This window comes from Anas platyrhynchos, chromosome 27 (assembly GCF_047663525.1).
Source record: "Anas platyrhynchos isolate ZD024472 breed Pekin duck chromosome 27, IASCAAS_PekinDuck_T2T, whole genome shotgun sequence".
Taxonomy (NCBI): domain Eukaryota; kingdom Metazoa; phylum Chordata; class Aves; order Anseriformes; family Anatidae; genus Anas; species Anas platyrhynchos.
In genome coordinates, this window is record NC_092613.1 from 8,296,415 (window position 1) to 8,324,230 (window position 27,816).

General features: G+C 55.1%; 1 protein-coding gene across 16 annotated transcripts in view; it reads left to right on the forward strand.

The window, feature by feature from the left end:
• Positions 1-27,816, forward strand: part of PLXNA2 (plexin A2) — a 412,814-nt gene that overhangs the window by 328,400 nt on the left and 56,598 nt on the right. For 8 of the 16 annotated variants that reach the window (XM_072028626.1, XM_072028627.1, XM_072028625.1 and 5 more), the window contains one exon: positions 24,018-24,118. In XM_072028626.1, coding sequence (XP_071884727.1) covers positions 24,018-24,118 — 101 coding nt within the window. The other 8 variants (XR_005261033.2, XR_003492559.3, XR_011805133.1 and 5 more) reach the window with 8 other exon arrangements.

Consider the following 27,816-nt stretch of genomic DNA (forward strand, 5'->3'; position numbering starts at 1 on the left):
CTCCAGGAGCCACGTACTCCTGGTGCTTATACTGGGGAGGAGGCGATCCAACACGCATCCAAAACAGTTCCTGAGGAAAATCCAGCGGGAGCACCTCCAGCTCATCTTTTATGAGGCGCGAGAATCTTAATATGCACCAAAGTGCTAATTTGTGTAATTGTTAAACAAAAAGATGTGAAGAGAGTTAGCAAAGAATAGAATACTCCTGGAACACCAGTTCCACCTCACGCCACGGCCCTGGCACAGCTGTGCCCGGGGGGAGGCTCCTGGCACGGGGCTGGTGCTCCCGGTCCCCAGCCCTTTGCCCTGGTGGAGCTGTGAGCTTTGCCTCCAGAAACCCCAGCACGCTGTTACATATGGATTTTGTCAGCTCCCGTGACCCTCACCGCCCTACTCCCGGCAATGTGATTGTTCAGCAGAACAGAGGGGGGGATGTATTTTTTTTCCTAAGCTCTATGTGGTAAAGGAGCGCGGTGACTGAAAAGGGGTCAGCCCCGAGAAAAGGAGACAGGTCTGCTGGATGGTGAGGCTGTAAAGAGTGGGAAGTGCCCGTAGAAGGACTGAAAATACACAGCAAAAATGTCTTGTGGAGGCTTGAAATCTGGAATAAAATGAAATCCTGCCACAGCAGAACGACACGCAGAGCAGCTGTTCGTAGCGCTGCGTTCCCGTGGTGGGGGAGGATTGTCCAGAGCCTGCCGTTTTGAGTATCTGCTGGGAAAGAAATAGGATATATGCCTGGGGCAAAACATATCTTTCACAAACGGTATATTTTTGTGAGATTCAGCAAGGCAATGTGCTCCCCTCAGTAGCGGGTCCCGAGCTCTGTGTGTCTGTGGGGTGTTTGGCAGCAGGGATGCGATGCGCTGCGTGGACGGCGATTACGCACGGGCACACACCGGGCTGCGATGTGCAGGCAGATGCTTCCCAGCACAAAGCATACGTGTCATTTCGGTATCACGCCCGTCTTTCTTCCATGCTAGCACCAGCTAGGATCAGCTTTGTGCTGGGGAAAGGGGTTGCTTTATCCTAAAATCTGGAGCTCTGGTTGTGTGCTCAGTCCTGCCGCACTCCCCCTGGCTCCTGTCCCAGCCCTGTCTGTGCTTCTCTCCAATTTATCCGCAGTCCTTTTGAGCTCTCCATGAGCCTTTCATGTTTCATTGCCAACTTCTTCCAAAGCAGAATATTTGACATTTGATTTCACTCCCACAAAGCACAGAAGCAACAGTTGCACAGCCCAGTCCGGGGGAGAGGAGGATAAAGAAACTTTGCTTCCAGCCACTTATTCCGAGTCCTTTAACCACATGATTTGAGAGTGCTCATTAGGAGCTTTTACAGGCTCTCTTCCCACTGCACCTGGCTTCAAATAGCTCTTGTGGCAAAAGAAATGCGATTCTGACCCTGGCTATTTAAAACAGAAATCCATTTCTCAGCATTGCTCTAGCAGGCAAACACCATTTCTGCCCACAAGCTGCGCGAGGCTCGAACAGGGCGAGGTGCTGCTGGGTGGGAGATGTGGGGCGTTAGCAGGGCTCCGGGGGTGCCGGGGCTGGAATAGGATCGGCGGCTGCTGGGAGGTGTTGGGGGTGCTGTGCGGTGTCCCCAGGGTGCAGCAGCCGTGGGTGCTGCGGGGAGCCCCCGGGTTAAAAATGTTCTCATTTCGGTGCTGGGTCTGCTGCAGAGCCCACCCCAACCACCCCTGCCTGGGCAGAAAAACCTCTCGGTTTCCTTGCTTTCTGAGAAATACTGCTTGTGTTCAGACAAAGCAGCTCTGTAATTCAGTCCTGAAGCATTCATTGTCAGTGCGTGAGGAAGGCGGTGGGGATTTGTAATGTAGGAAATCTCAGCCCACTTCAATTAAATAAGGTCCGCAGGACAAGTGCAATTTTAAGACTCGGAGGCTGCAGCCCCTTTTCACTCCATCTCTGCCGTCTGCACAAGTTCAAGCTGTCGCAGCGCTGGTTGCGTGTGCAGGAGGTTTGGTTTCGCTCCCACGTACACCTTCAGCAGCCGCGAGTTAACCCTGTTGGAAGCACTGGGCCCACTTCAGCACACGGATTATATAAGCGACAGAGGAACCGGGGCCAAAGATTTTTGCAGCTCTTGATAGAAGAGCGAATTTTGTTATTTTTAATCTGGGAGCGAGCGGAGGCTCAATCAAAAGCACGGCAGGCATTGGGGCAGGGATTGCCGTCTCCAGAAGATTTCAGCACCTAATCAAGGGCTATAAACACGAAATTTAAAACCGTGGGATAAAAATACCGCAGGGCTTGTTGGAAGGAGTGTCTCTGCGCCAGTACAGAGGAGCGTGGCCAGGCCAGGTCTCTCTCTTTCCTGAATTCAGAGCTGCAGACGCTGACTGTGGGCTCTCCTGGCAGCTGAGCTGCCCGGCTCTGGGTGCAGGACCCGCTGGAGGGGTTCCCAGGTGCCTTCAGATGTGGGGGAGCCACTCCTGGGGCTGTCACTGCTTTTTCCCTACCTGCAGACGTGCCTGCACTACAACATGGTTTTCCTTCTTCATTTTCCAGCACCTTTCCTTTTTTTTTTTTTTTCTTTTTCCCAGCTAATGTAATGCTCTCTAACTTGTTTGTTCTCATCACATAAATCCCTTTGATAAGGCACTGAGGTCACAGGATGCGTCTCTGTTCCCCGCCGGGTGAAGCAGCACCTCCCTATTTAGGCACGTGGCCGCAGCATTGCAAATGCAAAATGCATCTTCTGTAAGCAGCCCCCAAAATCCTTGTGAGTTTCATCACCTCCGAAGCATCGCTCTGAGCTCATCTGCAGCTACTTCAGCGATTAATTCTGCCACGGGGGGATGATTTCACTCTGCTTTTACACGCTAGGTAACAGAGCAGCATCCTGCTCCGTGACTGGGAACCTCACCGCTCCCGTGGTAGAGATAATAGGAGCTAATCACCCACCGAAATGCAGGTAAAGTCAATTAGCAGAGCAGAGCTCCACGGACTGCAGCCCGAGAGGTGAAGGAGCATCCATCCACCCACCCACCCATCCTTGGCTCCCCACTGGATGCAGTTGGGCATCGGGCCCCCCACGATCTCCCTGCCCGAGGGCTGCCCCTCATCTGCCTGGCCCCAGCAGCGCTGCCCTCGGGCTCTGCTTTTTGGGGACAGACAAGGAGGATTTGGGCTGACTTTCTGTTGATTTCAAGCAAGAACCGGGGTGATTCCTCCTGGCTGCTGTGATACCGATACTCCTGTTGGGTGCTGTGCAGAGCCCCTGGGGCACAGAGCTGTGAGCAGAGCAGTGCTCCTGCCCCTCGCTCGGTGAGACATGGCAAAGATTAATGCTGGCCCCTAAAGATTCCCCTCATGCCATGGCAAGAAGGGCGAGCAGCGTGGTCCTTGCTGCTGCTGGCCCCGAGGAGCATCACAGAGGGGTTTGCAGCACCTGCTCGTGCCATGCTGTCCTGAAACACAGGAGTTGATGCAGGCTTCTTGCTCTCCCCATGCTCAATTAGGAGTAATTAAGCAATTCAGGTAAAAACGTCTCTGCGATCATTAACCATAGCCACCTGCACGAAGGATGCTCTAATTAATGGCAGTTGACCCCAAAGCCCCAGCCCAGGCAGGTGGGGCAGTGTGCTGCCTCCGTTCCCTGCCCTGCTGGCAGCCTGCTGTGCCTGCAGCCCCCAGGAACACCCTGGAGCCCTCTGAGCTTTATGTGCAAGCACCAAATGCCCAGGATTTCAAGGGTGCAGAGGTCTTTGGAGTAACAGATGCTTGAAAGGTAAGCTTTCCCGAAAGATGCAGTAAAAAACACCCCAATGTAAAAATTCACCATTGGGGTCAGTGGGTTTGGTTTTGTAAGAGATGTGTTTCAGACACTGCTCACGTCATTGTGCCTTTCAAGTGCTTGCTAGGTTTGCTCCCAGGATTAGTTTGTGTTGTTTTTGCTTTGTATTAGTCTATTTTTTCCCCTGCCAGTCACAGCCACAGGGTTCCCATGTATTTGCTTCCCTTTCCAATTCCTCCTAATCCGCAGCCCTATTGTTTAATTTTCAGACAGGCAACCCCAGTCCTGAAATACTTCCAGAACTTCCCTGCGTGCACGTACACAGCCACAGAAACACCGGTCCTCCTCCTCAGAGCCCCAGTGCGTCAGGCATTTGTAAGGGGACAAATGGGGTGAGGAACAACCCCATAAACGGCCTTTGCTGTGCCTTTGGTTTGTGCACATCCCCGTGGCTTTGTGGTGGGGGACAGGCGGGTGAATGTCAAACCTTCCCATCTGAAAAGCAAGCTGGGATTCTGGTGCATCTCTGTGCGTGGTGGTGATGTTTGTGGACCAGACAGAACAATTCAGGGGCCGTGCTGAGCTGTTTAATTATTTTTTTTTTGCCCCCCTTTGGACTCAGGTGACTTTAGCAGGACCAGATTCTGGCAAGGGCTCTGTGCAGGGCATGGTCAGACCTGCTCGGGGCTGCTCCGGCCACTGCAAGTGGGGACCCTGGCGATGCCTGGAGCTCTTTGGACTTGTGTCTTCTTCAGCAGGCTGCTGAATCTGCGTGTTTGGACAGGCAGACGCGGGTCTCCTTAACAGGAGTAATGAGAGAAGGGAGAGAATTGCGTTCCCGAGACAGAAAATCACTAGAAGGAGAAATCTGTAATTTCTGCCCATTTCAGAAAGTGCTCGGCTATGAAATTTACCAGTAAACCTCCGATTCCTCTTCTTTCTATCAGAGCTTTTTAGAAGTCTTTGCTCCCCCCCCCCTTCCTTGGCTCCTGCAATAGTTGGTCTTCAGCAAATGAGCTTGGCGGCTGTTCAGCCGGCGAGGAGGGGAATTGTTCACACCGGGCGCTGACAAAAAGGAAACATAACTCACAATATGGCGAGGGGAGCGCTGAAATTGCACAAATTATTCTATTTTATACTTTAATTAGTTTGAATTAGCACAGGGAATAGATGCATAAAATGATCCAGCCAAGGGTGAAATGGAAAAAGGGCCGCGGTGCGGAGCATCGCCTCGTTATCCTGAAGTTTGCAGGAAGGGAGCGTGGGCAATGTGCTCGCCCCTCCGAATCCTCTTCCGATGAGCTCAGAGCGAGGACGGTGCTAGGAAGGACACTGGTCACACAGTACTGCCACGGACACAGGCTGCAGAAGCACTGCGTGGCACTGGGCAGGATCAGGCCCCCCCTGGGTGAGAGGCAGAGCTGCCCCCAGCGCACCACGCTTGGCTCCGGGCTGCTCCCTGAGCCTCACCCTGAGCCCCGTGGCTCGAGGGACAGAAGGATTTAAAGAGTTCAGGTCAACCCAGCTCCTAACCCAAGCATCGTTGGCCGTTTTCTTTTTTTTTTTTTGCTTTCAAGGTTCTGAAAAGATCTGCACAATCAGGTCAGCTGGGTTTTGGCCAGCTCAGGATTGCAGTCTAATTACAGTACTTGTCATTTTTTTGTTTCAGATCGGAGGGGGGAAATGCAGCTATAAACGTGGTTTCCTGCAATAACACCGAAATGAGCAGGGCTGAAAAATGCAGACTGGGTTCCAGCCCAAACCTCTGAATGCGCCGACCTAGTGGGATCCTCGGGCCGGTCCCGCTGGCACCACGGCACAAACAAGTATGCAGCTTGAAAACCAAATTCCCACCAAAATATTTGAAAAGCTTGGAAATGTTCAGGGGGAAAAAACAAAAAGAAAGAGTTGCTGCAGATTCCAGAGAGCTTGGAAACGATGGCTCTGCCCCGGGGGAAATGGCTGTGATGTGTTTCAAGCTGGGACTAAATATAAAAGTTCAGGCTGGTTGCAAAGCAGAAAAACAACTGTTTGTGGGTTTTCTTCTGCCTTTCCCTCCTCCTTCCTCTTCCAGGGGAAACATTTTGACAGGGAAAAACTTCGCTGTGGCGAAGATGTTGAGATTTTTCTGGAGCGTGCCAGAACCTGTGTGCGGAGGAGGGTGCGGGGGCTTCGCTGGAAGCCTTTTTCTGGAGGCTGGGCTGGGTCAGCATCCCCAGTGAGGGTCCTGAGCCCCTCGGCTGTGGGTCCCCTTTTGCCTGGGGGGGCTGGAAGCTCCCCCCCAGCTCCTGGATGGGGCTGCCCGAAGCAGGAACCCCCCTGCCCCACGGCTGCTGCGACCTGGCCCCACGCCGCGGAGCCGTGCGATAGCTCTGGTATTTCTGGGCGACGCTAGTGAGGAAAAGGAGCTCCATTAATAATCCTCTATTTATTTTAGCAGTGTGCAGGAATGTGCCCTGCAGACTAAACACGCTGGCTCCCCTCTCCCCGGGGCTGGGAGCAGGGGGAGCACCGCGGGTGCCCGCTGCTGGGCTCCCAACAGTGGGGCCCGAGGGCTTCTGTGAGGGTGCAAAATAATTCATTTTTAGTACAGTGAAGCTTAGGAAGAGCTCCCTGCCCTGGGAGGCTGCTGATCGCCCGGTCTCTTCCCTCTGTTGCCCACCTGCCTGTGCAGTTATCACGGCTGCTGAATTTTCCCCGGCTGCCCTGCAGCAAGCAGCAGCGGCCGAACGTTTTTCTGTCTGCTAACAGATTTCTCCTCCCCAAAGCCCTATGAGACGGAGCAGCAATACCACGTCTGAGATGAGGAATTGAAGCACAGGGAGGCTGCGTGACCCACCCGAAGTCACCCAGGAAATATACAGCATAGGAAGAGATTGGACTGAAACCTCCCCGATCCCCGCTCCCACACCAAAGCACCGTCCTTCATTTCATCACGGGGAAGTTCCACGCTCTGTAGTCGAAGGGAGCTGGATTTAGGAAGAGAAGGCTCCAGTCATGGCCTGAAGTGATGGAGAGCTTATGGGGTCTTCATCAACATGAGCAACATTGGTGCTGAGGCCATGGTGCTGCTCCACCAGCTGGCTCCTGAGCGCTGGGATCAGGGTCCCCGTCCTGTGCCACGGCTGCGAGGGGCAGGAACCGGCAGCATTTTGAGGCTTGGCTGAGCAGCAGCTGGATCCATCTGTGGCAGCTTTCTGAGTTTCAACCAAGACTTGGTGTGCTTCTTGGTGCCAAGCTGCTCCTTGGGGATCAATGAGAACCCATTAACATTCCAGGCGTGAGCTCTTTTTTGGGCTGACCAGGGAGGTGAGGCTACTCCATAACCCGGTCTGCTTCCCGTCACTGCCCACCTTCGGGCAAAAATGGGAGGGTTTGTGGGATTTTAATTGAAGAGGTGGCAGGAAAAGATCGTGCTTGGATCCCAGCTCCCCTCGCAGCCTGAGGACTGCAGCCCAGAGGGCTGCTCAGTTGCCGAGGAGCTGGCACGGGCACCTCGCAGCGTGCTGGAAGCTGGCATGGAAATCGCGCAGTGCCCAGCCTGCGGGTGCAGTGAAACGCTGTGCACAGAGCACCAAGGGCAGGGCGGCCACGTACATCCCAGTGCAGGAGGAGGAAGGCTTTAGGGCAGTAAGGGACGTCCAGCACGCTCATATAGAGCTGGTTTGGGTTTGGTTTATGCACATATTTAAAGCGATGAGCGCTATTCTGAAGTTCTGCCACCAAAAACAATGACACATTCCCTCCCCTTCTCTTTGGCTCCACTTCAGAGAGTGTCTATCCAGTTTCTCTTGCAACACATATTTGTCTGCTCGGTGCCCTTATGGCTGCTTAATTAGTATTCATCTTTCCTTTCAAGTGGCAGTGGAGTCGAGTGCACAGAGCTGGAGCGCTGCGAGCGCATCGCGGGGGCTGGACGGGGTGGGCACGGAGGGGCCTGGTGGTGACCAGGCCATCAAAGCATCTGAGGTGCTTCCAAAATAATGTTAGAAGACCTCTTGGAATCTCATCTCAGAGGAATACAAAGGTTGTAGCAGTGGAGGGGGCTTGAGAAGAGCTTCAAGTCACCCGGGGTAGCCCCAGCTGCATGGGATACACATTGCACACGTGTGAGCATCTCGTATCTCCTCTGCCACGGTGAGGGTGGTGTTCAGTGCTGCAGCTCGTGAATGATATTTCCATTGTCTCCCAACCAGCCCCAGTTGCAGGCTTTTCCCCAGCCCTTTAAGAAGTGACTCACAGGCAGGCAACTGTCAGTGTCTTGGCTGCTATTAATATCTCCGTAAGAACATGGTGATAAGTGGTTTTTTTTTATTATTATTTTTGGGGGGAGGTATCCAAGGGGAGGATGGGTGTTAAAATATAACTCCTCCTCGTGTGGCTGGGCCTTTGTGTGAGCAAGCAGACATCCTGCCCACAAAAAGAATTTGCTTAAAACCTTTCCATTTAAAAAGAGCTGACCACGCTGGAACGGCATTATTGGAGAAACTGTGCCAGAAACAGCACTCCTGCAACTGCGGAGAGGAGAGGGCGACCTCAGTCCCCAGCAGGGTAAAGGCGAGGGACAGTTGGATCCTGGGAGAAGCATTGCTGCAAAGCTGGACATCAGGGGGCTGGGATTTAAACGTGGTCTGGGAATGGGTCAGAAAAGGGTACCCCACTCCAGAAAGCTGCACCCAGCTCCAGCAAAAGGCTTTGATCCTTCAAGCACGTAATGGAGGGGTGAGCTTAGGGCTTTCTGTGCTTCCAGGGGCACAGTGGGGCTCAGCTTGGCTGCCCCCATCCAAGTGCAGAGAAATCCCATTCCAGCAGCAGGTTTTGGCAGGAGGAGAGCAGTGTCTGGGCGCCCCACAGCCCTCCTGTGCCTGGCGCCACGCCGCTAGGAGAGGTGAGGATGTCATCGGGATCCCAGCTGGCAATTTCCTCTCCTCCCTTAATGGACTGAGCGTGGTCCCCATAACTATAAATTTTCCTGGCTTGGGTCAGTTGAAATTGGAGACTTAATGCTATAGAAGGGCACGTTCTGATTTTATTTTTGCACTCTGTGTAATCACATTGATGGCAGCAGCGTAACAGTCCTGAATTATGGGTGACCAGAGAAAAAGAAGGCACCTCCTTAGCTCCCTGTTGTTATTGTCTCTGGGTGCAGAGCAAAATGTGTAGGCTCCGGGCAAGATTGTGTAAATCTCGTTAGAAAGCCATTCCCAGCTAATGAAACCCTGGGAGAGAGGGATTTGGCTTCCCAGCCTTCAGCCTTATAGCAGAGGCTGGAATAAATCCATCTTCGGCTCTGTGTAGGCTGTTTTCCCCTCTCCCCCATTGCGCGGCCGTGTATTTATTGGTGGAGGCGAGATGCTGTCGCGGCTCTCCAAGATCAGCCGCGGGTCAGCAATTTGTTGCGTCTGCACCTGAGTGATTTCCAGTGACAATTATCTCCTCGTAAGGAAAAAAAAAATAATAATAAAAATAAAATAAAAGCTAGTGTGCAAAGAAATCTCACCTGGTCTTTAATCCTCATACGGAAGCGGGGAGCAGGCGTGTAAATAATTATATCTCCCCCACTGCGAGCCCGCTCCGCAGCCTGCTCGGCAATATGTATTAATTCAGGGGAGCGGAGCTGCTAAGGAAAGCTGTTGAAACGAAGTATCTGAGATAAATGCATCTCATCTTTCCCTGTTTGTGCAGGCTGAGGCTGTGCCTGCCAGAGCCATAGATTCCACTTGGGGTCATGTTTGTTTGGCTGCGACTTCCCTGCTCGAAGCGAGGGTTTACCAGCTCCCGCCGCGTGAAATACGATGGCCTTTGTCCCTTCTGCTTGATGGCCATTATGTTGTTTGCTCAAGTTTGGAGTGCATCTGTTGTGTTATTGGTGTTATTAATATAAAGAGAGAGCAGAGCTCGCGTAACGCAGGCTCCATCTCTGGGATCCGGGCTGTGTGTGCCGCCGTGTCCCTGCCCTGCAGCTCCGGGGCTGGTTTGGAGCCCCCGGGGCACGCTGCCGTGGGTGCTGGTGGAGATCTCTGACCCCCGGTGTCAGAGCCCATCCCTGCAACCTGCCCTCTTCCTGCAGCATCTCTCTGCAGATGCTGAAGCAGGAACGTGTTCTCTGTCCCCTGCTTTTTGTTTCATCTCTCTTCCTTGCCCAGTGCAGGGGATCTTTCTCCCCTCTCCGCTCGCTGTGCGTCCTCCAAGCGCCCGCTGGTTTCTGCTGTGCAGAACAAAGACCTGGCCAAGCCGGCGAGGCTGGAGGGCAGCGCCCGGTGCCAGGGACATCCCTGCTTCAACCTGAGCTCCTCGGGCGTTTGGGCAGCACACGAAGGGAGCTGCTGCAGGACTGCGTTGCTGTGGCCAGACACAAGCAGCCAGTGGAGCTGGCGGAGCATGGGAGGCCATCAGCATTTCAGGAACGAGCGCTCGCTTTAACGGAATAAACTCGCTGAACGTGAATGCAAGCTGGGAAATTCGCTCCTGCAACAAAAGGTGCTGGTGGAAGCAAAGTCAGCTGGGCCTGTCTGTCATGGAAGTGTGAGAACACAGCCCGCAGTGTGCAGCGGGGGAAGCTGTGCGCAACAGCTGAGATGAAAACCGGCGAGTGAGAAAGCATCCAGGCCCTTCTGGGAGAGCGCGGGCTGCTGGAAGTATTTGCATTGTTTTGCATTCTCTTTATCTCCTGCCTGTCCCAAAGAATAGAGGGGATCCTGTGCATATAATGAAGTCTCTGAAGGTTTGAATACTTGTGGTTTTTTCCTGCTCTAACTAAGCTTTTTAAATGCTTTATGGCCTCAATGTTCTGTAATTGAATGCATTTTATTTAGAAAATAACATTTAGTGCCACTTCGGATTTCCAATTATTCTTCAATCGGACTTTGAGGGCCTGATGTCTTTGTCATTTTGATACGCACAAACGATGGCAACATCAGAGCAGCCAAACAGCAAATTATTTCCACTGCTGATTGCTGGGCTCAGGAGTAAAATATGCAGGGCCAAATCTAGGCTCGGCACAGATCTCTCGAAATGAGCTGAAGCATTACACCAGCGGCGAATTTGCCCCCGAGCTTCCAAGGATGCTGGAAGAAATCGGAGCAGCCAGAGCTGTCAGGGGCAGTTGTGGCGATGTCTCCGTGCTGCAGCTGCCGGCGTTCCAGCATTTCACACAAACTTTTCACATAAAGCCCCTGGGGCGGCTTCGTGCTGCGGTGCTGGCAGTGCCCGTGGCTCCCCGCTCTGCCTCCAGCTCAGTAAGGTTCTCCCACTCATTTTTGGGCATCCAAAGCTGCCAGAAGAGGGAAGAGTGGGAAGGAGGAGGCAGAGGAGATGCTCAGTCACTCCTGGAAAAGCCTCCAAAAAATGGAAGCAGCAGCAGTGCTGGCTGTATCTGCTGGTTAGTGTCTGTGATGGAGCTCCAGGTCCTTGGCGATGCTTTCTGTTCCAGGAGGAAGAAATGAGTGCTATGCAATGGCCATATAACCGTGCTATGATACAAATCTTCTTGTAATTTGCTGCGAAAGGGCAAGCCCTCCTGTTCCCGTGTTGGTGTGTCCTTGTCACCCGGAGAGGACTCAGTGCTTTCCTTGGTGTCTGGGAGAGCACGAGCCTGCGCTGAGCCAGCTGGTGAATGGCACGGGGAGGGGGACCTGTCCTCCTGTCCCCTTCTTGCCTTGTGGCAGCTCCTTGTTTCTTCCCTCCTGATGCTGTGTCAGCTCCTGAGATGTTCTTTGGGGCTTTGTCGTGCTCCTTTGTCACCAGCCCATTGCAGTGATCAAAGACCTCGTCCGTGTGCTGGGGCGTGATGCTGGTGCCTGCCATGGGACAGTGGTTTTCTTCTTTGGGGAAAGGGCTTAAAGCTCATTTTCTTTCAGAACTGGAGAGTTTGGGATATATTTAGGAGGGTTCATTTCTCACGCTGGTGGTCAGGTTCTTAAATTATATTTTTGACAGCCGTATGTAATGATATACAAATGGGAAAGTGATAGAGTAGCAGAAAATTGACTGGCAAGGACAGCACAATGCAGTTGGAGAGCAGCACTTAGCAAAAAGCCGTCGAGGTTACGGCAGTGTTTCTGGAGCAAACGAGCAGTAGGACCACGGTCAGGCTGTGAAAACAGTAATGATACGACTCCGTGACCTTTAAAGCTACTTAGGGCATTCAAATGCTTTGGATTTTCCAGGCTCTATGCAATTACACACACCGGTCATGCCTGTGAATTCCCTCGCAGGTTTCTGGTGTGTTTAAACAAGTGGAGAACCCTGAGATGGCTCACGGGAGGGGGAATCGAGGGCTGGTGGTGTGTGAGTGCTGCAGTGTGCCGAAATCTTTCGTGACCCTATGGACAGGAGCCAACACAGAGGGGCTGGGGGGCTGCAGTGGGGCTCAGGGGCTGCAGCAAAGCCTCTGGCCCAGCCCAGGGTGCAGCGTCCCCAAGGGAAAGCAGCGTCCCAAGGCGCCCACCTGCACGGGGACATCCCCACTCTGCAGTCCTCCTAGCCAGGATCCCTTACCCTGGGATGTGCAGGGCTCTCCTGGGACCCGGCCAGGCAGGGAGGTGCTGAGGGGACCCGCAGGAGCTGCAGGGGCTGGGAGCTGCAGGGGCTGGGAGCCGTCCTTCCCCGCTTGGCCCGTTCTCCAGGCAAGGCTGCTGCTGAATACTAATATCGGTCACACGCGAGGTGCGGGGCAGAGCTGAGGTTGGGCTATTTAAACGATGCTCGCGTGTGCCAAGAAAACAAACAGAAAGGGCCAGTCAGACCTTTCCAGTGTCATTGACACCCGAGGACGCGCCAGGGCTGGGAACAAAGGGCGCATTGTGGCGGAGCACAGCGCCCGGGTCTGTTGGGAGCGGGCAGATGCGGGGCTGCCCACCCCGCTGCGCCGCAGCCAGCTGGCCACGTGGGAGCCCTTTCAAGGTGGGTGGCCAGACACGTCCCCCGGGCAGCCCCGGGCTTTCTGCGGAGCAGGGAGGGTAAACAAAATGTGGCCTCCTTGTCTGCGTGCGTGCCAGGGGTGGCAAGTGGCCAGGCACTCGAGGGGCGATGCTGTCAGGACAGGGACGGGGGAAAGCCGCGAGTCAGAGGAGCTCCAGCGCCGTGGCCGTGGCCAGCAGGAGAGGGGTGCTGTGCTGCACAGGTACTCAGCACCTTGACACTGGCCCTGGTACTGGGTACCCCAAATTTTTCTGGGCCCATTGGTGCAGGCCATGACCCAGAGACCTCCAGCTGCTCGGGTTGTGGATGAGGAGCTCTGGAGGTTCACTGAGCGCACCCAGGGGCGCAGCCCTCACGCCGTGCCCCACTGCGCAGCTCTTCCACCAGCTCCCGTCCCTCCTCTATAAAACACAGGCAATGTCTCATCTGCTTCTGGGAGCAGCTGTGCTCTGTTATTTCTGTGTGCATGCATTGACCGTTCCTGCAGGGCTTCAGCCCCTCTTCGAGCTGCTGGGTAGGGCACAAACACAGGTACGGTGCTGCCGTTTGGGCTGTGCCGGCTGCCTGTGCTTACCAGGCACAGCAGCAGGACCCCGTGGGTTTTGCTGCTCTGCCCTACTGCAGCAAAGGAGCGAGGCAAGGGTTAAGCTCAGGATCCACCGAGATGGGGAAATAACCAAATAAGCAGAGTGAGCAGAGCCCGGGGGTACCGGGGCGCTCAGCAGCGAGCTCGGGGCTCCAGCTGCCTCCCGTCCGCGTGCTGCTCATTTTTCATCTTGAACACAGCTGCCGCCAGCGCCTCTTTCCTACCCCTGTTCCTGCCAGTTTTATGAGAAAAGAATAAAGAGGGGAAACAGATAACTGCAGAGGTTCATTTGCCAATTGTCAGGCAGCCGGTGCATCAGAAATAGAGTCATCGCTCTGCTCCCTCACCGCGCTGGGCTGCGCAGGCATCTTATCATTAGCGGCATCATTTATTCATGGCTCCCCGAGCCACCCTGCTTTTTGGAGGAAGGGACCCGCTGATGTTCCTATTTTTTCCAGTGTGGCTCTGGCCTCGATGAGCTCTCTCTGGCTGCGGGTGGGGTGGGAGAAGCTGCCTTTCCTGCTGACCCCAGCCTCTGCCCATGGGAGAAGGCTTCCCGTGGCCAGCGGGCTGCGATCGATCGGCTCAGCAAGGGCAGGCGCAGGCAGCGAGGTCTGCCTGGTGCCGCGGGCTGCCCCTCTCCCTTTAGCTCGGTAATTAGGAGCTCTCGGAGAGAGGGAAGAGAGGTCACGCATGGAGTGGGCCTATTAACCCTGTCCCTTGCCAGGACCCCGTGGAGAAATGCCCTTCAAGCAGCTGCTCCCCTGCAGCTTCCAGCAGAGCCTCGCTCCCCAGCCACCTCTGCTGCCCTGGCGTGGGTTGGGGTTTGCCTCCTGGGGGATCTTTTCTTCTCCAGCCCTGCTGGAAAACAATGCCAGAGAGTAAATCTTGCTTGGGAGCACTGGGAGAATCGTCTCTTTCACGTGATAGGGAGCCACTGTAGTGCTTCTGGTGCACCCTCGCAGGTTTTTGGCATTCCCTGCTCAGAGGCTGGGCTCCCGTCAGTGCTTCTGGCTGACCGTGGCATCCAGTTCCTCATTTTGGGGGCTCTGAGGACCTTCCCCCTTGCTTCCAGCCTTGCTGCAAGCCGAGCACTACTGATTTTGATGCAAACCACTTGATTTTGTGATTTCAGCCCAAGCCTGCTCGGCCCCGCGGCTGCTCCTGGAGCTGTTCTGTCGGTAAACTCCGCGGCAGTCGGCAGGATCCCCCCACAGCCCGCCAGGGCTGGTCCTGCACTGATGCCAGCGAGATTTATGGAAATGTATGCACAACTTCCTCAGGCTCCGATGGAGCAGAAATCGTTTCATGGCATTATTTGCCTAAAATGCCACTGTTCTGAGTGCTGAACCCGGACAGTGAGAAGCTGATGTCAAAGGAGCTGTTTACAGCAGGACCTGATATGGCTTCTGGGGACAAGTGACTTAGCAGGGCAGCTCTGGGAACATTTAATGCAGCAATCCTGAAGTTTTTGTAAGCTCGGAGCCTGAATTGCCTCCGCCTGCCGTCGGAGCAGTGCCGCAGCCCCAGAGCTGCTCTTTGATTCTGCCTCTCCCATGTAGCAAAACAGCAGCCCAAGGAAACGCAGGTGGAGATGAAAGCCAAACTCTTTGCCTAACTTTCTCTGGCTGTAAAGCGATGGCAGCTCGTGTTTCCATAACAGGGGCCCTTGGTTGGTTTTCCTGCTTTCCCCAGGGAGCTTCCGAGCCCCGGGCAGTGGTGTTTGCTCTGCGGGGCACACAGGGAGGGCATGTGGGTGTGCGGAGCGCTGGCGTGGCGCTGGCACCGAGAATTAAAGGCAGGTCCCACAGAACTGGGATGTTGTGGGGAAGGTTTGATGGGTGAAAAACCACCGTGCTGTGACCTGGGACCTACCGAAAGCCCTAATTGTGTGTCCAAGCAAGCCCTGGATGAGCGATGTTCTCCTGGCAGCCTGCCGGCGGCTCCGGGGCGCCCATCGCCTGCCCTGCGGCTCGCTGGCCAGGAGGCACCCCTGGCCTGGGGACAGGAATGTGAAGGGGCTGTTGTGTAAACTCCCCGCTGTCTGAGCAGGCTTTGTTTTCAATGTAAATCTGCTGCAGGGAGTGATTTAACCTTCATTTATTCTTTTTTTTTTTTTTTTCCTTATTTCATTAAATAAGATTTATACAGGTAGAGGGCTGGAAAGGTCACCCGTCCCCTGGGCTGTGGGAAGAGCTCTGCGCCCTCCTCCGTCTTTCTGCTGCTGCCGTGCCCCTCGTTTCAGGGTGGAAAGCACCACTGCTGGGGCTTGTTGCCTTTCTGGGAAGCTGATTGATATCTGCGTGGTACACACGGGCACAGCAGGATTTCCCAGCTGTGGTGGAGGACCCCGAGGGGCAGGACGGGGTCGTTCCCCTCCTCTGCTCCCCTGGGAGAGCCCCGGGGGAGGCAGCTGATGGCCCAAGCAAGGTTTGGGGTTTGGGCTCAGGTTCTGCGCTTGGCATACTGCTGGCAATTTGCTCTGCACTCCTTCTGCAGGCGGCTTTCGTACCTCTAAAATGAGATATTCTATATTTGTCTCATTTGCTGGTGAGTTATGAGGCTGAATGAGGTTTTTTTTTTTTTGCCAAGCTCAGGCTGTGACCCAGCTCTGAGCACAGCACCCAGCTCTGAGCGCAGGGGCCCTGCTCACCCCGCTCCCTCCCACCCATGCGCTGAGCTCCGGCAGGCTCCGAAATTTGCAATCCAAGGCAGCAGGGCTGGAAACGAGGCTTTGCAGCTTTTCTGGGCAGCAGCCTGCTCTCCGGGGCTTTCCTGAACCCAGAAGGCAGATGGTCGGCCTCAGATCCATAAGGACTGGAGGCTGGGATGCGAGGACGAGGGACTCGTGTGGCCACCACCCTCTGCAGCGCTGCCTTTCACCATTAGCACGTAAATGCCACCGAGCACCCAGGAATCACCCATTTATGATCTCTTCATTAGAAGAGCCTTCTGATCAGGTCAATCTGACCTTCCCCGTGTGGAAGGGGGGATGCTGAGCTGCTGTAAGCACCAGGAGCGCATCTCCGCGCAGGAAGGATGCTGCGAGCACCGGGCTTCGAGTGAATGGGCAGCGATTGCTCGGCACAGAAATAGGGGTGCTGAGGGCCTGGTGCTGGGCAGCAGGTGCCCTGGGGTGTTTGTGCTGGAGATGCTGCCTGCTGGAGGACTCCTCGAAGGGAGGGAGGGGGGGAAGCTCCCAGCCTGCTGCCTTTTTTCCAGCCTCTCGGTGGTCTGCTCTCCTCGGGGGAAGGATAAGCCAAGGCGAGCGTGGGGGAGGGCGGAGGAAATGTGCTCCGGCAGTAAATATGGCCTTGTTATTTATCAATGCGGAGTAATTGAAGTAATTTCATGTCGGTTTTAAATGCAGTGCCTAGGGATCTAATCTATCTGTCTAATATTAATGGGTAATATTTGGTTGCCTCATCCATTCATTACTGTTTTCATTAAGACTCTAATCCTATTTAGGAGTCTGTTTGTCATCTTAAACTCCTCTGTTTTATCTTAGCCTGCCACAATCCTTTTTAACAACTCAACTGAATTCATGAGTTCTAGGCTAGCAGCTTGGGGGAAGGGGCCTCTGCTGTCTGGCATGTGGTTTTTATAGGGAGAGAGGAAAAACAGACGGCTGAAGGCAATCGCAGGCGGCAGGCACGGAGCTCGCCTGTGATACACAGCACCGAGATCTCGGGCTTTCAGAACAGATCGAGATGGCTGCACCTCGGAGCACGGAGCTCCCTTCCCTGCCACACGCTGAGCTGACACCTTTGAAGCCTGCAGCATCCCCAGACCTGCACGGAGCTGCTCGGAGCGAGGCCGTCGCTTGGAAGCGCTCAGGGAGCTCCCAGCAAGGCTCCCCCAGCCCCTCCAGGGTTTTCCTGCTCCCAGTCGCTATCACAGCACAGGGTCTTTTTCAAGCAGACACGCTAAATTTCCCTAAAAACCTTCCCATAGGTTGCTTGTCCTGAGTTATCAAGTGCAGGAGCTTCCCATGGGTGCCAACCAGCACGGGATTCCTATGGGTTGGGCTGGGAGCAGGTCCCAGGGGATGGCCGCTGTCCCTGCTGTCCCTCGTGCTGCAGAGATTTGCAGCAGGTTCCAGTTTGGCTGTTCCCGTTTCAGCTCTAAGGGCACCACGGCCGTTTTCTGCTCGAATTTGCATGCAATAGAAGCCGACGAGCAAAAACCTGGCATTTTTTCTGCCTAGAGCCCTGCAGAGCAGCGCACAGAAGAAATAATGAAATCTCCTGGCTCACCGGGAGATTTCTCTCCTAGAAGAGAGCCAAGATGCCCCTGCCTGTGCTGAGCCACCGGTGTGCCTGCTGTGGCCAAAAGCAGCCTCTGCCCTTCGCTCCCACAGCCGTCACCTCTCCCTGGGCTCCTCCGGAGCAGGACCTGGGGTCGTGGTGCCGAGGTCCCCACGTCCCCATCGTCAGGGCACTTTGGGGACACTGCAGTGGGGCTGTGCTGTGCATGCCCCGAGCTGCGAGGTGTCCGAGGCTAATGAGGGTCCTGGGGAATCAAGCCGCTCACTCTTAATGGCTCCCTGGCTATCTTCTGTCTGAAACAGTAATTTAATAAGCGCAGCCCACTTGCAAGTGTTCGCCGAACAGCTCGTTACATTGGTTATAACTCCAGAATTATTCAGAATTCTATTTTTGTCACTTGCTTGCAAAATAGAGAGGGAAAGAAGTGCATGTTGTATAATTATTCACCTTAATTAATTTTCTAAGCTTCTGTTAAAACTTTTAAATGGCTGCAGGGAGTGTGCTGCGAGTTACGTGGCAGCAAGGCAAAGCGCTGAGCACGGGGGCCGTGAACTGATGCGAGATAAAAGTTTACAGTGCTGGATTGATCCCCACCTGAGCCCAGAAATTTTGGAAAGCATTCTCCTTTTATCCTTATTAATTAGTTCCCGGGAGGCTCGGGCTAATCAGGGCTGCACAAAGAAAAGTTCCTGTTGGCAGGGTGGTCTTGCTGTGCAACTTGCCATTTGTCAGAAGCCGGTGCCAACGCTCCAAGAAAGCCACTTCTGAGGACAGCAGCGCCCTGGGTCCAAGTGGGGCGCCCTGGGGAGAGGCGATGTGCTCCCGGCCAGCTGGGTGCCAGCGGCTCGGTCCTGCAGACCACGAGGCCGGGGGGGCTTCGGTTGCTTGGGCACCCCTGGGGCTCTGCTGCCCGCATGGCGCGGATGGAAGGAGCCCTGCAGCACTTCCAGGACCTCCCTTGAATTTCTTCACAGTCAAAAACAAAAATGCAAAGCCCTCGATGAATGATTGTCCAGGGGAGAAGCCCTGTGGGTGTATTACAGCGTAGCCTGGTTTTCTTTGTGGAGACCCCAGCTTCAGCATCCCGTTCCTCGCTATCAGCCCGTGTTAACGTTGAGCACATCCTTTCCTTGCCGAGACAGCCGGGTTTCTCTGGAGCAGTTCTGTGGAAGCCTGGAGCAGCTCAGTGCCAGTATTTCAGCCAGTGGTTTCATTCCTATGGCAGATGAAGGAATCACTTTCCGATCTTGCCCACGCCACGTGCACGAGCTGGTCCTGGTAGCCCCCTCCCCGGTACCAGCAGCCACGTGCCGCTGGCAGAGCCACGGTTCTGCTGCGTGTCCCCAGCTCCCCGCTTGCAGATGGTCCGTGTGAAGCAGTGGGGGAGCCAACGCTGCCAAGGCACTTTGGAGCTGATGCTGTCACACGCAGGCTCACGCTGGCGTGCTGCAGGGAGCCTCGGAGCAGCTGGCAGGCACGTGAGTGCCGGCACGTGGCCCAAACCGCTGCGTGCGCACCGCGATGCTCCCAGTGTGTGCAGAGAGAGAGGCTGTGCTGAGGACCTAGGAGGAGCTGGAAGATTCAACTGATGGAGAACTCAGTGCACAGCTGTGGGCAGCCCATGTCTGGGAGGAAAAACCCATTCCTCCTCCTCTGGGTTTATATGGTGCCGTGCTTCCCCTGGGAGAGGGGATGTGATCTCTGCCTGGCACGTTGTTATCCCAACAAATCTTGCTCAGACGTTTCGTGCTGACGCAATGATTAACGGGGGTTGTGGTGAACCACAGGAAAGGGTTTGTCTGCAGGACACGGGGCTGCTGCGAGCCTGAGTCCTGCTGGCTGGGGTAGATGGAGGAACCTCTGGCATCAGGATGATTTTTCAGCTTCATTAAGCCCTGCCCTGAGACATTTGCTGTCTTTCCACTCTCTCTTGCTCCCCAAAGGAGGCAGCCCGTCCTGTTCATCACCTCCCTCAGGAGTCTGGTGCACAACACGGGGGCAGCAATAAGGCAGCAGGAGCCAGGTAAGCAGGGAGCAGGTCTGATGCTCCCTCAGACAGCCATCTGATGGGCTGTGCCCCGACACAGCTCGTCCTCGTAAGATGCTAATGAGGTTCTTAGAGCAGTGGAGCCGAGCTCATTGAAAAGGTTGCTTGGATCAGAGTTTAAGGAACTTTCCCCGCGTGCTTCTGCGGCGCTGTAATTAAATAATCCCTTTGTAGCCATGGAAACGTTGTCTCGGTGTCCTCTCCCACTCGCTGCTCCTCTGCCAAAAGTTACAGGCGTTGATTTGCTTCTGACAGCCCCGCGGTGCCTCTGGGGACCCTCAATGCGGAGCGGTGTGGGAGAGGAGAGTGGGGTCCCCCCACCAGGGAGGGCTCCCCGCAGCCCCCAGCTCGTGCTGGGCACCCTTGGGTGAGCTCTGCCCGCCCCAGGGGGCTCGGTAACAGGGCAGTGGTGCTGCGGGGACGCTCCTTGGTGATTTTTAATTTACACCTTCCCCTTTGCTTTTCTCCCATCCAGCTGCTGCCCAATGCTCTGCTCGCTGCAGGCACCAGCCCGGAGCAGGTCTGAGCTCTGCTCAGGTCCAGAGCCCGGCATCTCCAGGCAGGGCAGAAGAAGGGGTCGGGGTCTGCAGCACCTCAGCTTCTCCAGCAGAGCAGCAAGTGCTTCCCAGCCCCTCACGGTGGCTTTTCCTGGTGGAAACCTAAGGACCTGGGATTCAGTCGGTGCTGTTTGAGAAGGCAGGGAAAAAAAAACAATAGGAAGAAGAGTCTGACAAGCTTCTTACAAGCTTCTGAGGAAGTTTCACGTTGTTTTCCCCAGCTCCGTCAGCCTGAGTCCATCACAACTGGACCTGACGAGTCCTTGCTCCTTCCCACACTTCTTCGTGTCTCCTGCAGCCGCACAAAGCGGTGGTTTTTCTTCTCATCAATGAAGAGAAAAAAATATCTCAGTGGAAAGTTCATCAAGTTTGGGCTCCTGCTCGCTGAGTGATGGATAGCTTTAATTACACTGAGCTGGTTGGCATCTCCACTTCGCTCCCCAAAGTCATTAAAAATACATTTTCTGTGTGAGCTGCAGCAGCCCGTGGCTCTCGGGGCAGGGTGATGGGATGGGATGGGACCTGTCCCGGTCTGCAGGGCAGAGGCCCGTGCTGGAGCAGGCGTAAGCTGTGGAAACTTGGCTTTGTTTGGTTCTGGCTGTATTTATGTGTATTTATGCATTTGGAGCTGGATTCTTGCACTTATTGTACTTTTTTTTCTGGGGTCTGGCAGAGTTTGAGTTCATGTGTTTTGGAGAGCCTGGATTGATTTCCTTTGTTTTGTTTTGGTTTTGGCTGATGTGGTCAGGCAGTCAAGGAAAGCAGTAATGAGACTTTACATTTAATTATTGAGAAGTAGGATTGTAAACAGGGAACCGAGAAACTCAACAGCAGAGCTTGGGCACGGGCAGGAGGAAAAGACACAGCAGCGGGGCTGGTGGTCAACCTCGCAGCAAGGAGGTGCAGGTGGTGATGTTGCATTGAGGAAAATCACTGCCTGCGTCTGCCTGGCCTCAGGACATCTCAGCTCCTGTTTTGGAGAGCAGGAACAGAAATCTCAGGGCATCCAAACTCGGTATTCACTTTGGAAAGCTGGAGGCTGAGGTCTGCTGGTGCTCTGGGCTGAGGGCAGGGCTGCGAGCCCTGGGGATAAGCTCGTAGGTTCAGGCAGCAAAGTTTCCTGGGGCCTGGGGTGGGAAATGCGCTCCCGGAGCAGCGATAGACCTGGGTGTTTGCTGTGAGTGCCAGGAACATTTCCCTGGCCCATCTTCTCTACTGTAAATAGAGAGAGGTATTTGCATTTAAAAACTAAATAGTGCAAACCAAAGCCCTCTCCAAATAAACCATCCTGCTCCACGCAGCATCGCCCCCGGGGATGGGCGAGGATGAGAGCAAACAGACGGAGCCGTGCCAGGCGCCGGCACCGGAGCAGGGCCAGGGCTGGCAGGACACGGCAGGGACCCTGTGGGGACCAGGATTTGGGGCTCCTGCCCCTCGGTGGCAGAAGGGGACGGAGTGCTCAGACCTGCCCCAGCAGTGCTGTGAGCGAGCAGACCATGAAATCAAACCCCATCTGCAGGCAGGCGCTGGGGAGCACAGCAGCACCCTGCCCGGCTGATGTTTCCAGCTGCCTCTTGGGTTTTGCCCTGCTGAATGCCCAGCAGTGAGATTTCAGCATCCTCTGGAACCCGTTTCTCCGACCTCGGTGCCTCGGAGGTGGTTTTTTAATCAGCGCTGACCCGTGTTGGTAGGCATAGGGCATGCAGCTATAGCCTCCTAATGGATGTGGGTTGTTTTTCCATTGAAATTAAACATTATTCAGAGCGTTGGAGCCTTTCAGGTGGTTGGATGGGTGATGGTAAGGATGGGTGGATGTGTTGGGTCCGCTACAACTGGGCAAATGCTGCAGCTCCCCGACCTCTTTCATGCATGCAAATATTTAAATGACGTCTGCCCGCAATCTTTTCGAGCTTCTTTGGTTGACCACTTAATTGGGCATTGTGGGTTTCCTGGCATTAATTCTCAGGGTGAATTTTGAAGTTGTAGGCCTAAGCACTTGAGCAGATGATAAATTCCCTCCTAGAGCCCTGGGCCTCTCTCCAGGTGGGGTCAGGAGCCCGGCCAAGCATCCAGCGGGGGCTGTGGGTGCTGTGCGGGGGCTGTGGGTGCTGGGCAGGCTCTGAGATTGAATGTGCCGGGGAGGTGAAGGGGTGAAATTGCCTGCCCTGAGTTATGCAGGCATTAAAAAGAAAGGATCAAATGGTCCCGTTTGGGCTGGAAATCTGCGAGCCGAGGAATCGCTCAAAATTCCTGTGTAATTTTTAAAGAATTCTCACGTACAGAAGCCACAGCTTCCGAGCAGAAAAAGAACCCAAAATGCATAACATAAAACGATCTGCAACAAACTGCTCTTCGTATAATTCAAATCCTCCGTTATTTATAGAGCGCCGCGAGAGCACGCAGCTCCTCACAAACACCAGAGCAGCCCTGAGCTGCATACAGATGGCGGGGACGGATCCTGCCCAGCCTCACCCTGTGGGCAGGAGGAGAGGATCAGCAGCACCCAGCGGGCTGGGGATCGGCCAGAGGAGCCCTGCAAGGGGCTGGGTGGATTTTAGGCAAAAGCTTTTGACCTTCCTTGGGGTATCCTGGGGCCACTGGTGGCTCCCACGGGGCTGCTCGGAGCTGTGCTGGGTGCCGCGGGCAGGTTGGGTGCTGGGCACCCTGGGGGAGCCGCTGCTGCTGGGGGTGAGCTGCCCCCACACCAGCACGGTGCCCGGGAGGGGCTTTGTGTGCCCAGATGGAAGAAACCTCACCGAGTGTCTGCTCGTGCTATAAACTCAGCGAGCCTTCACGGGCACCCGAGGAGATGCCTGCTGGGTGCGCAGGGGTGAAGCCCCCCTCCCGAGGGCGTCCCGTGGACACCGGCTTAATCGATCGGTGTGATGTTGACGGTGGTGTTGAGTGATGAGAATTGCATGTGCAGGATGAGACACGGTCAGAAATAGCTCAGAAGCCTGGGGAGACGCAGGGGAGGGCTAAAACAGAGCTGCCCATCCTCGCAGGAGGTCAGAGCCCCCCCAGAGGGGGACGCAGCCACGGCTCTGCCCCGGCAGCACGGGGTGAGCTTCCTTCTGGCCTGACACCTCCGTGTGTCACTCCTTCACCCCACGTTTCTCCCTTTCTGAAGCTCTTTGTGCAGCCAGCTGGGGCTAAATTTGTGCACATCCCACCCGGCTCTGCCTCTCGCCCACCCGCTGCTCGCTTACCCCGCATGCATCCTACGGGCTCTGGCTCTGCTAAAAACCCTAAACACCCACCCAAGCTCCATTTCAAGCAAAGCTGTAAGGAGGGCTCGGGAAAGGAGAAGAATAGCGGCCCCGTCGGTGTCGTGATGAGAGAGGAGCTGGGTTCTCACCGCCTCAACAGCACTTGGCGTGAAAGTGGCCTTTGTCTGGCACACACTGCTCCTTTCACCCCGCGCCCCAGCTGCTGACGGACGGGGCGGCTGCAGGCGGGTGGCAGGGCTGGGACCCCCCTGGGACCCCCCCCAGGACCCTGGGAGAGGTGAGCACCCGTGGGAGCACACCGGAGCAGGCAGGCTCTCTGCCTTCTCTTTAAAGCAGAACAAGCTGCTGCTTCTGCTCGCTTCCACCCCTAACCCCAGGAAATCCTTTTTCCTTTAATTTTGCCTTTCCATTTCCCTTCATTTTTTTGTGAAAGCGTTATGCGTGCACCAGTTTAAGGGATCTGAAAGCAGGAGCAGCAGACTGGTTTTGCCATTGGGTTTTATTTCTGAATTATACAGGGTCTTCTTAATCCGTGATCCATAAACCCTGGCCCCACAGCCTTCTGCACAAGCACTAAACGTTAATTGGGCTCCTGGTTCCACCTGCCCGCCGTGCCGACAGACACGCTGAGGCTGTGCTTCTCCCTTGCAGGTGTCCCGGGTGCCCGTGGAGTCCTGCGAGCAGTACACGACCTGCGGGGAGTGCCTGAGCTCGGGAGACCCCCACTGCGGCTGGTGCACGCTCCACCACATGTAAGTCCGGCCTCGGCCCTGCATCCACGCCAGTGGCAGCGATGGGAAAAGCAGCTTTCACAACCCCCAAGAGCCTCCCCAATTGCAAAAAACAAATTACGTTGAAGTCCCTCGAATCCATTCTTCCCTTCCCTGGGTGTTCCCTGCATTGCAGTGTGAGTGCTGCTGAAAGCCCTGAGCTCCCGTGAAGAGGTAAAGGGAGAGAAATCTGTTCTTTGGGAGAGGTGGATTGCGCACAGCACGCAGGGAGGGGGCCGTGGGATGCCACAGAAGAGCAGAATTAAAGCCTGGGGGAGCAGAGCCCTCGCGTTTTGCACGCTCCTCCTGGCTGCCCGAGCCTCCAGTCCCTCCTGATTAATGGGGATCGTTGAGAGGCAACAGGAGGCTGGCTGAGATGAGCAGGGCTTCGCTTTCGGTGAGGTCACAGCGCCGGAACAGAGCGGAGCACCGAGCCCTATTAAGCATAGCTGGAAGAGGTGTTTAAATTCAGCATGGCGAGGTCAGGGAGCATCTCCTGCAGCCGTCCCCGTTGGGGCAGAGCCGGCCGGGAGCAGCGGGGCTGGGGCTGGCAGCGGGATGCACATCCCCAGGCAGCACGGGCTGAGGGCTGGTGCTTTCAGGGGAGCTGCAGGAAACGCGCTCTGCATTCAGGAGGTGTCCCTGTTCTTTCTGTCCCCTGCCACAAGAAGGATCGCTTCCTACAGCGGAAGGGGACCACCAGGCAAACGCCGATGCGGGGAGGAGGGGCGAGCCCGGAGGATGCTGGAGGAGAGGAATTGAAATCCCTCCGGCCCCGTGCCAGCCTGCAGAGCAGCCCCCTGAGCTGCATGGAAATCGGGGCGGAGGCAGAGCTCGGGGACCCGCACAATAACACTTGGCCACATGCCTGAGCAGCAGGTGTTGGAGGGGGAGAGAGGGAAAAGGCAGGCTCTTGTGCAAAATCCGGCCTGGATTAGGGACCTGCGTGCTTTGGGGTGCAGACCTGGCTCCCGGCACCCACCGGGGCCTGTTTGGTTTGCAGGGTTGGTGCCGCACCCAGGGAGATGCAGCAGAACCTGGTGCTGAGCATCCTGCCCATGGCCTTGCTCTCTCTGGGCTTGGGGCACGCACGGAGCAGCCCCTGGTGCCCCCGCCAGGATCACAGCACTGTGGGGTGCAGTGTCTGGGCATCTTCATTTTTATTTTTCCTCTCAGAGGAGCCTGCCCAGCCCTATAGCAAAGCCCCAGATGTGCTGTCGTGGTGGGAAGCCTTCACTGTCACATCAGCCTTGGAACTGGGAGGTTTTTCAGGTGTTTCAGACGTCTCAGTGCCAGGGCGAGGCAGTCTGAACACATCGGTGGCGTGGCTGTGCCAGGCACTTTACCTGGGAAGCAGGTGAAGGTTGTTATCTTAATTTTGCAGAGAGAAACCCCCCAGTGTCGAGAGGAGAGAAAAGTGCTGCTTCCTCTGCCCTTGGCATTTAGGCATTGACATCTTCCAGCAGGACTTTGTTCCCCGATGGTATTTCTCAACCCTCCCTTCGAGTGTCTGCACTTTCCCAGCCTGCTTAGAGCAATGCTCATTTTTTAGCCTTTGTCTTTAGCTGTAAATAATTGGGTTTATCTTGCTCTTCCTGAAGCCTCCGTCAAATTTGTTGGGAGGCCCCAAGCACTGGTGTGTTCGTGTTTAACTTGTCAGCTCGCCTCTAGTTCTTGCATTTCCCCCTTCCAGCTGGAGCAGCTGCTCCTTGGCCGAGCAGGAAGGCTGTGGGTCAGGGTGGGATGCTCACGATGTTTTCTGAGGGCTGGTGGGAGGGTGAGAGGCAGAAGAGCAGAGGTTGGGTCCTTGAATCAGCAGGAGAGGGGACGGCCTCGTGAGCAACGTGGCCATCAACAGCACTGATAAAAACTAGCACTGAGTCTCGATTGGGGGCTGAAATCCCGTTGTTTCTCCCCATTACGTGTTATGGGATTTGCCTCCCTGGGCAGCTGCTTCTGAATTGTAAATCCTGATGCTCTGGGTGTGTGAACAAGCGTGAGATACATGCGGGGAGCAGCGCCCTGTTCCAGGCAGCACCGGGTGTTGTGTTGCTGCCAGCCAGAGAGGTTTTACACAGCCAGTAACGAGGGGAAAGCAAAGGGATGCGAGCTGTCCTGGGATGAAAATTTCATCACCTGGGACTGCACAAACCTTTCCCCATGTGATCATCACGCCTTCTTGCCTCTGAGCAGCCCGAGTCAGGGATTCAGGCTCTGCTGGGCGGTGGGATGCTGGCACGGGCACGCCTGGAATTTGGGAGCAGTGATGCTCATGGATGAGCTGCCTGTGAGGATTAAACCAGTGAGCACGAGCAGGAATCGGCCACGGTTGTGGTGCTGGCTGCACGGGCAGCAATGCTGGTGTGTGGGTGCTAGGGAGCGCCTGCTCTTCCTCCTGCTGGAACCGCGCTCCTCGGGAGCCAGCAGAGGCCTCGAGGAGGTTGTTAAAGAGTCTCTTCAGCCCAGTGGGATTCGAAACCTGCAAGGCTCTTCCATATGCTGCTCTCTGCGAGTCTGTTATTGTCTACAGCCCTATTTATCTCTGTTAGGGCTGTTGCCATAAATAGTATGATAAAAAAGAGCCATTCCGGCGAGTCAATGAGATAAAGGCTCCAGTCAAGAGCTCCCTTTAAAGCTATCTTACAGATTCACTTAAACCTCGATAAGTCTTCCGTTGGCAGCGTTCATATTTAGCTCCATTACGCTCCAAAAAATAAAGAGGGGTGAGAGGAAGAGAAGAACAGCAGCAGTGTTTGCTGGCTATCACGCTGGGGTTTGTAAGGGAAGGCATAAACTTCACTGTTCTTAACCAAAAGCCAGCAGCCCTGCAGGGGGAACAACAGCCCTGATTTTGGGTGCTGCAAGCCCTGATTTTGGGCACCACAAACACCGATTTTGGGTGCTGATTTTGCAAGGCGCCTGCCAGCTGCTTGCAGAGGACGTTTCTGCTAATGCCTGCATGTCTTTGAGACTGCCCAGGCCTCCGTGAAGGGGCGTGGGGAGAGCAGCAGTCTGACAGCAGCACCTCGTTAAGTAGCAGCACCTCGTTAAGTAGCAGCACCTCGTTAAGTAGCAAGTGCGCTCGGAGAGCTGTCATGGAGCTGGCCGGTGGCACGTGGGTCTGGTGACAGCGTCTGGATCCTCCGACCTTTGCGCCGTGATTTTAGCCGGGGTCCAGGATCATCGCTGAGCGAGAAGTGATAAAGTTTGCTGATGGTTTATTAACACCATTAACATCAAAAGGCCAATATGTCACCTGCTGCCGGGGAGCAGGTTTTGAAGAACAAGGTTTTCCCTAAATTACATGAAATAGAAAATCCCTGAGGGATCCCAGTGCGGTGCTGCATTGTCTGATACCCGTCTCGAAACATTAATAATTCTTCCCTGGCTTCCTGGTGGGCACTCATCTTCCCACTGTAATTAACTTGGGCGCACATTTCCCCTTCAGCAGTTATAGCTGCAGCCCGAGCCCTGGCCGTGCTGTCATTCCCTTCATTCAGTGACTGCTTCTGCCCTGCTTCACCTTCTCATTCTCGTACTGAACTTGTTTTTCACATTTTACCCGATTCTGCCTCAAAATTTCAGTTCACTCTGAGGACACCTGCCATACAAAAATAGGGATAACGAGCTGCGGGGAGCAGTCCTGGTCCCCTTGGCATGCCCAGAGGGTTTTGTTCCTG